The 12548-nt window shown below is 37.4% G+C and overlaps 1 protein-coding gene across 1 annotated transcript in view; it reads right to left on the bottom strand.

Moving 5' to 3' along the window:
* Positions 1–5810: 5810 nt before the first annotated feature.
* LOC137393001 (malignant fibrous histiocytoma-amplified sequence 1 homolog) overlaps positions 5811–12548 on the bottom strand; it is a 33217-nt gene continuing 26479 nt past the window's right edge. The window contains exons 7-11 of the mRNA XM_068079382.1: positions 11945–12121; positions 11239–11458; positions 9453–9668; positions 9165–9277; positions 5811–6572 (exon numbers count right to left, since the gene is read on the bottom strand). Coding sequence (XP_067935483.1) covers positions 6459–6572; positions 9165–9277; positions 9453–9668; positions 11239–11458; positions 11945–12121 — 840 coding nt within the window. The 3' untranslated portion in view covers positions 5811–6458. The remainder of the gene's footprint in view (positions 6573–9164; positions 9278–9452; positions 9669–11238; positions 11459–11944; positions 12122–12548) is intronic.

Below are 12548 nucleotides of genomic sequence, written 5' to 3' on the forward strand. Positions count from 1 at the left end.
TGTAATTGTTATCGTGGTTAATTCAGTACTATGCCTGTTTCTTCATGTCCTTATTTACAATGACAGTGTCTCTGAGGTCAATGTTACAGTCTGAGTCAGAGGACATAAAATGAGCCGATAAAATTCTAGCCACTTTCAATACCTGAAGACAGGCTATGATTTGCAGTGAGTTGTTAGTGCTGTCCGATAGTAGTCTTAGAACCGCGGTCACAACAAGTGCCAGTGGCTTAGGTTTAGGTGCTCTGCTCAGCCAAATACTGAGAGATGCCACTGAAAGGGTTGTACCATTTGCATCAAACAAAACTCTCTTTGATGTTGATGGTAGCTATAGTCTCCTTGAGCTTGATGCTCTGGCTTGTGTGTTTGCTGTGGAAAGATAGTATGTATAGCTATGAGGTAAATAATTCATGCTGCACGCAGACCATAATCTTTTAACATAATCTATGGTGACAAACTGTCAAAAAAGCAAGTCACAGAGTTTCTGATGGCTGTTGTACACTTGTGGTATAAAAATTTGATGTAGCTTATGTTAAAGGTAAGGATAACATTCTCGCTGACACACTGTCTAGATTAACAACAGGTAAAAACGTATCTGTTGATAAAAGTATCATTTATGTTTCTGAATTACCCAGTTTCTAAATGTTTCATTTATGTTCAGTGTCACATCAAAAAGCATCATGTTTCATGGAGAGAGTATTCAGTCGTGAAGGTAATCCTGAAGAACTCGTCAGTGACAATGGCTCATGATTTGCATTTCTTGAGCTTGAGGACTTTCAAAAGTCTCAATGTATCAAAAACTACCGTAGTTCCACATACTATCCAGGAGCAAATGATGAGATCGAAGAGTTTAATTGGATGCTTAAACAAACGAATCAGGATGCTGATGGCGAAGGTCAAAGACGGGATCATGCTGCGAGTTCATTCCTGCAAGTTGATTGAGGCTTTCCGAACTGGACGAGTTATGCGTACCAAGAACATGACTGACCGATTATTAGTGCCAGTTGAAAGTACTGAGCAAGTTGATGATAAAGTTGATGAGTTAAAGTCTTGTCTAAAGGAGTATGCTGAAGATCACTGTTCAGTTGTTGATATGGGGCTTGAGGTAGGTGATCAAGTACGACTTTGTCAGTGCCCTGTTGTGAAAGGAAGGCCTCAGTTCTCAAGCTATGCGACAGTCCACAGTCGCGTTGCTCCCAACACCTACATGTATGTTCTCAGTGACGGTGAGTTAGTACACCAGTTAAGCATGACCCAAGCTCTTGAGCAACTAGCGTATCAGAGTGACTGCACTCATAAGAGACTTGCATATTTGAGTGACTGTGTGTCTAGCTAAAGGAAAGTAAGATGTAATGTTTTGTGTAAATTAAGTTAGGGTTATTACACTCCATTGTTGTGTACATTGAACTTTGTTAGAGTTGTGTGCCCAATATATTGTAGATGGCGCTTTGTTTTAAGGGAGGCGCAGTTTTTTTGCGTGTTTCCTGTTTTTGAGTACTTCAAGTGAATTGCTTGGAATAAACGGAACTGAAAATTACAATAGAATACAGTGATTTGTTATATATATAGTTTCAGCACACTAGACATTTAACTTAAAGTAGAATACAATACAAAACTAGCCCTCTTTGATGAGAACAAGCCATTAGTGCTGGCAACAGATTCATTGAGCTATGCATTTAGAGACATACTTCTCCAAAAGGAAGCTGAGTGGGAAAGACACTCTTCTTAGATAGAAAAACAGGTTTTGTCAATTAAATACTGAGTAATTAAATTCAGACAGTACATTCATGGAAGGTGATTTACCCTCTATCGCGATCACAAACTTCTTGTGACAATTTTTTTCTCTTGACAAGAATGTACTCATTCTGGCAGCACAACATTTACATAGATAGGGTCTAATCCTCATGGCTTATCAGGAACACATTGATACATTTTTGATAGCTGTAAAGAAATAGAAACGTGATGGAAGGGTAACGTAAATTAAGTGTCAAGTAAGCTACCCTTCAACCAGGAACACTTGGGGGGTATCGAGGCTCATAGCTCATCATCTATCGATTATAAAAATCTAGCTTTTGCTGCAAATTTTAACAAACATGAATTACTGCAATGAGCCTTTGTACAAGTTAGTTGAAAATATTTTTGAAGTCTAAAATTATGTCAGAATACAGAATAAAAACAGACATACTTTCAAAAATATGAAACTCTTGCTGTGGGATATTCATGCATATAAACTGCAAGCAAAATATATTATACCTTGTAGACAAATCTCTCAGTTTTTTAGTGTATATCTACTTCATGCTTGATGGCACTGTTGATGTACGCTATGTCAGCTTTCCTATATATCATTTAATAATCCAGAAGCTGTTATTTGAACTGGACATGGGATGAATTTAGGCATCTCTTCTTCTATGGCAGCTAGACAGCCGGATTTTACTGGAAACTGTAGCAAACATAAATATGTGCAGAGAGTTATTATAAAACATTAGTGAACATATTTGGTGTTTCTTTCTATTTATATTTCATATGCACTATTAATAAATGAAGTTTTTATTATAATTTATTGTGACCTGGCCTGCCTCTCAGTTTTAAAAGTGCATGTGGCCTCCGGGCTCAAAGTTTTGCCTACCCCTATGCTAAGCTGTACCGAAGGTTGCCAGAAACAGGAAGTTTGGAAACACACACTTAGACTTTGATGGACCTTCTAAAGGGCAATTGTGGCTCATTTTTGTTGATGTATACTCTAGATATATCTAAGTTGCTTTGATGAATGTATTTAAATGTATGTACACGAATTTACTTGAAACATGTATTCACAATACATTATTTTTTTCAAATCCTGTAATAGATAATGGAACACAGTTCACTTCAGATGAATTCATTAAGTTCTGATCTACCAACACCGTCAAATGATCTTGCATCCAACAGAGAGACGGAAAGACTAGTGCAGACAATGAACCAAAATTGCTACACTTTTCTATTGTGGAAAAGAATTGTGTAGGAGGACATGATTCCAAGAATGGTCTTTAGCTGTTTCTGACAACTTGCCAATGCTTACCTCATTCCAAGCCTGGTTCCCATATACGCCACAAACACCGGTGGCAGGATGGCTGGGCAATCTACGGTGAAATGAGAAACTAAGCGTCGAGCACCGCCAATAGTTGCAGGTGTTCAACGCAAAAGTTCACAAGGAGCTACAGGTAAAATCTTTGTAAAACGCACTGCAAAGGTGAAGGTCAGCACTTTCAGAATGACTTGGAGAGTGGCCATTTTTATGCGATCATCAGCGATGCAGCTTTATGGGAACATTAGCTGCCGAGCCTAGCGCCGCAAGTGTTTTGATGCGCAAGATTACCACCGGGGTCTCGCAGCTGATATGGGAACCAGACTTAAAATGGAAATCTCTTGTTGAAATGTTGCTTGGGGAACAGCCTAGAAATCCCGTAACACTTTTGACCCTAGAAGATAGCAGATATAGCAAGCAACAACACTCAGAGTCAGATCTGCCCTTCGGAAAATCACCATCTAATTTACTCTTGGGTTTATTTAAGGAAGTATAGTACAGGGTTTAGGTTGATAGCTGGGAAAGTGATAACTGGGTAAAGCCCTGTTTGCTATACATACTGGTCGAGGTGTCTGGAAATGACATATTAACATTTTAGCATGTGACAAACCATCTGACAACGAGATTGACAGAGCATCACTAAATGTTAGTAACAAACCTAATCAGACACTTTCTACTAAACCTTCAAGTAGTGTTACTAGATACAGTCAAACATGGATAACTCGAACTTCAAGGGACCGAGCAAAAGTGTTCGAATTATCAGAGCATTCAAGTTATCAGAGCACTGTCACAAGTCCATATATTTACTTATTTATTAGTAGATACATGTACATATACAAACTATAATATAAATCAAAAGCACAAATGGCTTGTTTCAAATTAAATGCTTCTAATGTAAAGTTTAAAACGTTTTCATGAAAAAGTATAGAGATTTTGCGATCACTTGAGATTGGTTTGTTTGAGGTGATGTTATTGCCAGAACATTTTTCAGATTGACATTGGCAAAACTTGATCGTTGTTGAAATGCTCAAAAGAAGACATTTTTTTCTTTTGGGGTTTTACCCACGATCAATTTTGCCGTTTTTTCTTGAAGTTTATGCAGATTACCTTACTTTACCTGGGATTCGTTAAGAGCAACACTCCGAGGCAGTTCAATTAGAAGTTTTACGAGGTTTTACGGTACATTCTATATCACTCACGCTTTTTTAATAGATACTTATTGAATGTACACACGTATTCTGTGTTTAGGTCAAACGATGAATAGTTTTTTGTAGCTCAGACAACGTATACGTTTAATTACAACATTTTTTAAGACGTTTTAAACATTCAACATTCCGACGTTGATTCAACACGGAATCAACATCGGAAAACTATTCATCACGGGCTAGCCGAGTCACGCACTCAAGGATTTTCGCCACGCACATACAAAACAACATGCGATTTTTGTTTTGTATGTGCGTGGCGACAATTCTTGCGCGCGTGACCCGGCTAGCCCGTGCTATTCATCGTATCGCAGTATAAATCAAATTTCACCAAACTTTTAGAAAAGTCGTTGACAAAAATATTTTGCCGATGGTGGTAATAACGACGCTTATGAATTACGAAAAGATGAAGTTTACCTCTATGGCTTTGAATAAAGTGATTTTCTAAAGCGAAAACAACCGTTTCGGTAGCTGTTAGGCAAAAAAACAGTTCGAATTAACAGTGTTGAGTTCGAGTTATCTATAGCAATTTATCATTACGTGGGAACGAACCAAAGAAACCGTTCGAATTAACCATGTGTTCAAGCTATCCGTGGACGAGTTATCCATGTTTGACTGTACTCAGTTAGTAATGGAAAGTGACCTGACTGCTATGATAGTTCTAAATATTAGTTGCACTGCTAACACATGTAAGTTTTATTAGCAAATGAAATGTGATACATTTATATGTATGTTTATTGTATCAGTTACGGTTTAATTTTGTCACTGTGGCATTTACATTATGATTACATTGTTTGACATAAAGTTTTCCTTGTATTGTCTGACCAGTTTAGTTTAACATGTGCATTGCTGCTTCAAATAAATGTAATACTACTAAACTGAATCGATCGATTAACTGGTAATAGGAATATTGTAACAGTTAGCAAATGGGTGAGTAGCTTGTTATTTTGTAAATTAGTCGAAATATTACCAAGTTTATTTAACAAATTTCCTGTTGATAAAATAAAGTTAATCACGATAGCATCAAATAGACATACGCTACAAATACTTGACAATTGTTGGACTGAGGAGTTAGAAGACATTTTAAAAACCAAATAAAGCAAGAATTTGTGTAACCGATTGTCGTGACAAAAGCCAGGTCAGAGAGAGAAGGTCACCACGATGCGACTAATGCCACGACCATGCCAAGCCTAAATGTCCGAGGGTGAGGTATAGGCCCACCTTGCTATCGAGGGACAGAGACAAGTGACCATCATGAGCTATAGAAGATGTCACAGAAGCGACCAACAGCAGAGTGCCTGATATTCTCTCATTGTGAAGTTTTCTGTATGTTCATTGCATCTTGAACTGCACTCTTATATACAATTTACTGTGAAATATAGATTCATTGCCTTGCACTTGAGTGGTTTGTTTCTTTGTGGAGCGAGTATGAGAACTCGATCGGTTTTTTACAGAATTTCAGAAAATTTATTGGAGAAATGTTAAAATTCCGAGAAATCAGGTAGAAATATTATTCTGCAAAATGAAATATTTAAACCAATAAATGACCTTGATTATTTCACTAAAAATATTTTATTACCGTTACAATGCACAGGAGAGCATGAATCTAAGTAGGAAACAAAATACGACTAAAGCAATACAATGTACCAGAAACAGTGTGACTGGAAAAGTTGTCAATAAACATATAAAACCAGCAGCTGAAGATGTCAATAAATATTGACATAGTATGCTATAAAACTCAATACAAATACGGAACTGCTAGATATTCAGACAATAAAACAAGTTATATTGTAGTAAAACTAGTTATAAAACATGTTCCAATGTTCATGACCATCCGAAAGTATAGATTGAGCTACCATAAATAGAATAATGATGTATAAACATTAATAATAGAGCTACCATAGATAGGATAATGCATATGGTTACACAGCACCTGATAGTAGAGGCATGTTTGGCTCTTGATCCTAGATATTTGCAGTCAAAAGTTACAAAATAGAAAAGAATCAAACAAATCAAGAGAATCATCATGTAAAGTTTCTAGCAGATATATGCAGAATGTATCAATAAACAGCAGTAGAACACAAAAAAAAGACATATAACCATACAATCACCAGTTAGGTGTTCTGTCTATAAGTAGAGACTATATAACAATGCACACTTGAAAGAGACGCTGCATGATCTGCAAACATTTAGACGAGCTAGGATAGATTGTATCCTGGAAACAGGTAGAGTCTCTTCCTAAGGGTGCTCTCAAATGATGGCTGCTGGCCATGTCCATGATCTATGCTCCTTCTTCTCACCTTCTCTTGTATCTATTATTACAAAACAAGTAAAATGTATCTTTCATTTGAAACTACTACCCAATATACATCATGAATTAAATTACTAAAATATTTTGCGATTTTTGGCATGACCTTTTCCCGGGGTCATATTAAAATGCCTCTTGTTATGGAAACTTTTCCGGGGAGCTGCTAGAGTTTGATATGTCCCAGTGCTGCTAGCTGTTAAGCTAATTCATGCAATCAAATTTACAACTATTGGATCTTTACAATTTTGCAAAATAGAATGGGAAAGAGAGGAGACTAAATGAGAGATAGAAGTAACAATGGTATGAGAAACAAGAAGGGAGAGGAGACTAAAACAGAGTTAGGAGCAACAATGGTGTGATAAACAAGAAGGGAGAGAAGACAAAATGAGAGATAGAAGCAACAATGGTGTGAGAAACAAGAAGGGAGAAAAGACAAAAGGAGAGATAGAAGTAACAAAGTTGTGAGAAACAAGAAAAGAGAGGAGACAAAAGGAGAGATACAAGTAACAATGGTGTGAAAAACAAGAAAGGAGAGGAGACAAAAGGAGAGATACAAGTAACAATGGTGTGAGAAACAAGAAGGGAGAGGAGACAAAAGGAGGGATACAAGTAACAATGGCGTGAGAGACAAGAAGGGAGAGGAGACAAAAGGAGAGATAGAAGCAACAATGGTGTGAGAAACAAGGGAGAGGAGACAAAAGCAGAGATAGAAGCAACAATGGTGAGAGAAACAAGAAGAGAAAGGAGACAAAAGGAGAGATAGAAGCAACAATGGTGTGAGAAACAAGGGAGAGGAGACAAAAGCAGAGATACAAGCAACAATGGTGTGAGAAACAAGGGAGAGGAGACAAAAGCAGAGATACAAGTAACAATGGTGTGAGAAACAAGAAGGGAAAGGAGACAAAAGGAGAGATACAAGTAACAATGGTATGAGAAACAAGAAGGGAGAGGAGACAAAAGGAGAAATGAAAGTAACAATGGTGTAAGAAACCAGAAGGGAAAGGAGACAAAAGGAGAGATAAAAGTAACAATGGTGTGAGAAACAAGAAGGGAGAGGAGACAAGAGGAGAGTTAGAAGCAACAATGGTGTGAGAAACAAGAAGGGAGACGAGACAAAAGGAGAGATAGAAGTAACAAAGTTGTGAGAAACAAGAAAAGAGAGGAGACAAAAGGAGAGATACAAGTAACAATGGTGTGAAAAACAAGAAGGGAGAGGAGACAAAAGGAGAGATACAAGTAACAATGGTGTGAGAAACAAGAAGAGAGAGGAGACAAAAGGAGAGATACAAGTAACAATGGCGTGAGAGACAAGAAGGGAGAGGAGACAAAAGGAGAGATAGAAGCAACAATGGTGTGAGAAACAAGGGAGAGGAGACAAAAGCAGAGATAGAAGCAACAATGGTGAGAGAAACAAGAAGAGAAAGGAGACAAAAGGAGAGATAGAAGCAACAATGGTGTGAGAAACAAGGGAGAGGAGACAAAAGCAGAGATACAAGTAACAATGGTGTGAGAAACAAGAAGGGAGAGGAGACAAAAGGAGAGATACAAGTAACAATGGTGAGAGAAACAAGAAGAGAAAGGAGACAAAAGGAGAGATAGAAGCAACAATGGTGTGAGAAACAAGGGAGAGGAGACAAAAGCAGAGATACAAGTAACAATGGTGAGAGAAACAAGAAGAGAAAGGAGACAAAAGGAGAGATAGAAGCAACAATGGTGTGAGAAACAAGGGAGAGGAGACAAAAGCAGAGATACAAGTAACAATGGTGTGAGAAACAAGAAGGGAAAGGAGACAAAAGGAGAGATACAAGTAACAATGGTATGAGAAACAAGAAGGGAGAGGAGACAAAAGGAGAGATGAAAGTAACAATGGTGTAAGAAACAAGAAGGGAAAGGAGACAAAAGGAGAGATAAAAGTAACAATGGTGTAAGAAACCAGAAGGGAAAGGAGACAAAAGGAGAGATAAAAGTAACAATGGTGTGAGAAACAAGGGAGAGGAGACAAAAGGAGAGATAGAAGTAACAATGGTGTGAGAAACAAGGGAGAGGAGACAAAAGCAGAGATACAAGTAACAATGGTGTGAGAAACAAGAAGGGAGAGGAGACAAAAGGAGAGATACAAGTAACAATGGTGTGAGAAACAAGAAGGGAGAGGAGACAAAAGGAAAGATACAAGTAACAATGGTATGAAAAACAAGAAGAGAGAGGAGACAAAAGGAGAGATACAAGTACCAATGGTGTAAGAAACAAGAAGGGAAATGAGAAAAAAGGAAGACCATGATAAGGAGACTAATAGAAAGAAGCCGGAGAAAGGGAGAAAAATGGCAGAGAAGACAAAAGAGGAGAGAGCGAGTTGAGTAAGAAGAAAAATAAAGGATGGATTGAGAGATAAGGAGAGGTAGAAATACAAAGATAGGGAGATACAAGGAAAGAGAGAAAGGCAGAAAAAAGGACTGAAAGAGAGGAAGTATGTAAAGGAAACAGAGAAAAGAGAGTAGAAAAAATGTGAACAGAAAAAGAGAGAGATAAAGTGAAGGAACGCATGAGAAGAGAAACGAAGCAAAAAAGAAAAAGAGGAATAGACAGATTGATTTCTAACCTGGCTTTCAAACAAAGTTTTGAGGTCACGATGACAGGCATGTCTTGAAAGAGACTGAATGATGGCATTAACAAACCAGGTGCCGTATTCTGGACTTCTATAGGCCACATGTCCTGTAATAAAAACAAATCTCACTAAACATAACATTGAAGATAAACAAAGACTTTGCTATGAAGTCTAAACACAACATCATTGAAAAAGTATACTTCCTGAACATTATGTTCCCTGTAATGAAATTTTAGAACAATGCAAAACAAATTGTTTGAAAATCAAATAGAACAGTTATACCGTGGAAACTGGCTTTCCAGATTAATAGATGATCGGTGTTGAGTCCTGCAGAGGAACTTGAAGGTGGAGGAGAAGAGGTTCTCGGGGGTATAGATAATTGTGGTGCAATAGAAGGAGTCTGACTGGGAGTAAATGAAGGTGTTGGCTGGGCAACAGATCCATGCTGAGATGTTGCATGGTGTGGGAGAGCATCAGTCATTACTCTATTAGAACGAGCTGCAATTCAGCCAAAACTCACACATAAATAAACACTTGTAATGAAACGTATGTCAGAGTTCATGTATAAAACAAGCTAATAGACCTCTTTGTCAAGTTTTAGTAAATTATTACCAAAAGGAAATAACACTGCCTAACAATCATCATCTCGACTATATACTGATTAAACAGGAGTATATAGTCGTGCTAGTATATACTCCTGTCAGTGATACCATGTAGCTTATTGGCTAAACCAAACTACCAGTAAGTCATCTAGAAACTAATAAACTCCTCTAAGTTCTGTAAACACGATGCGTAACGTCACATAAGATTATCAGTAACACAGCCAACTTTCTCATAGTTAAAAAAGAAACCCAGTGAACTATGAATTCATTTTAAGCTTCTTAATCTTTTTAATTCTTCATCTATTTATTCCATTAGCAATAGTAGGTAATGGTACAGATAGGTATTTGAATAATATTTGTGCTTCATTTTGACCAAATATCAGGCTTCATCGACGTTTTCAAATTGTGACAATAGCAAGAAAGACTTATGAACTTTATAAAATGTCAACTAGAAACACCTGCCACACTTTATAATTTGTTTAAAATCTCTCGTCTTTTCAACTACATCATTTAACAATTACTCGTTCAAATTCCTGATTCATGAATATAAACAGATAACTATCAAAAATTACTATAGGCTACATGTACTTGCAAACAATCATTTTAAATTTCCTATAACCGTGAAGGAAGACCTTTTTCCTATGTATTCTGCCAGATAAATGCTGCCCTGCCGATTGATGTAATTTTAGAGCCGTTGCTCAAAACGCGGGATTTTGAAATACAGCGCGGACTTTAGTCGGTACTTGCGGAGTTTGCTTCGACCTTGCATAATAATTGTCTGCCATGTTGGATGACCAAAACATGTGGCGATTAGATGGAAAAATGTATTAGAAAGACAGCCAAAAGAAGCACTTTTGTCTCACATTCACACATTGGTCAATCACCGGCATTGGCATCGTGTATCACGAGTCTGTTTCCCTGAAAAATTGCCGCTTTATGGAATAGCGTGAAGCTTACATCGAAACCAAAATTTTAACAAAAACTCTAAGGTCGATGGCATTAATGTTACTATTACATTAATATTACTCGCCGAAAGGAGAGAGCAAAATATTGGCGACATAAACATCAGTTTGACCACCAAAAAAGTTAAAGTTATCTCTCTAAAATGTTTACAACCTAGTCAAAAAATACAGCGCCACCCTCTATTTAAACGTTATCTCTAATAAAATGCCACTATGGATGAAGGGTTGAAAAAACCAGTGCCATGGCATTCTAATACAGATAGTATAGTAACCTTTAAACAACTGTTGATATACTGGAGAGATTAAACCTGGTGTTATTCATGGAGAGTTCCAATCGGCTATAATAACATGGCTAAGAACCAGAGGAAAGCGCTAGAAGTGCATAACATATTTTTTAGTAAAAGGGTAACCTTAAAAAAACCTATAGTGAAAATGGGATCGTTGAGTTAACTACCAGTTTATCTGTGCCTACGGTGACAGTAATAACATATTAATCTAACTTACTACCAGAACAAGCCTGAAGAATGACAAGTTTTGGTTTTTGAGCCATTCCAGGAAAACTTTGAGCTGAGAGAGAATCAGTCACCACTACCCTCTCTACCATATTTCCATCAGTTCCTACCAAGCCTGTTTCACTCCCATGGCACATGATGACCAATACAAACATTCCATAATCTGTATGCTCTGGTCGTTCAGTCTCTCTGCTGATCTCCTCAATCATGCCCTGGAAATTATAATGCTCTAGTTTATATTCATAACAGGTTATATATATACAACGCATAATTCACATATTTCATCCATTTATTTCTCGACACAAACAAAACCAGCCAATGAAGACGGGGTGCTATGGAAAAAGGTTTACTTCTCCTTTGGATTTATGAAGAAACAGTAAAAAAACTTATATGCGATTTACCAGTTTTACAACACATTTCATGTGAACTTTGATGTTCAGAAGATGGCATTTGGTTTCAAAGACAATTGTTTATGATGTTACGGCACATACTTTGACCAGCTTCATTTTACATGGTGGAAATCTGGTGAATCCTGACTGCTACACTTTTAAGGAATAAAGTGACAAAGTCATCAACTAAAACATTATTACTAACACTGAAATAAAATGCTCTAAACTTATGACAAAGTCTTGTAAACAATTAAAACATTTATTCTGTGAGCAGGCGCAATGATAAAGCGATCTGATGCCAATCCAAACCTCTCCGGAGAGATCCACCTTCTCAGAGCAAATAAAGTCAAGACTTTCAAAGAGACCTGTAATCCTTCGACCATCTGCTATGGAACCATGTCTCGTGTCAGTCCTTCCATCAGAATATGTATAGTTCACATTGTTGATAATAAGACATCTTCCACGGACACGAGTCATTCTGTAGACCTGAAATGATATGTACATGTATATACATGTATAGCCATCTCTTGGCAGAACTCCATGTAGAGCTCAAAGTAGAACTCACTGTAGAGCTCAATACAGAACTCACTGTAGAACTCAGTGTAGCACACATTGTAGAGCTTAATATGAAACTCAATGTAGACTTCCATGGTTAGCCCTCAACGCGTAGGATTAGAACTCAATATTCAATGTAGACTAAGACGACATGTTTTAAAAAAGTTTTCGATGTGTTCATCTGAAGCTTTGCCATGATGGGCAAGCCAATTGTCAGAAAGCATGCTTTTAACCCTTTCGCTGCCAAAGACGCATTTATGCGTTTTCTGGGGTCGAGTGCCACATACGCATAATTGCGACTTTCCCAGCAATTGCGTAGTAACTTCATTTCATAATTCATTGACAACATAACCCACAG

Source organism: Watersipora subatra, chromosome 4 (assembly GCF_963576615.1).
Source record: "Watersipora subatra chromosome 4, tzWatSuba1.1, whole genome shotgun sequence".
NCBI lineage: Eukaryota > Metazoa > Bryozoa > Gymnolaemata > Cheilostomatida > Watersiporidae > Watersipora > Watersipora subatra.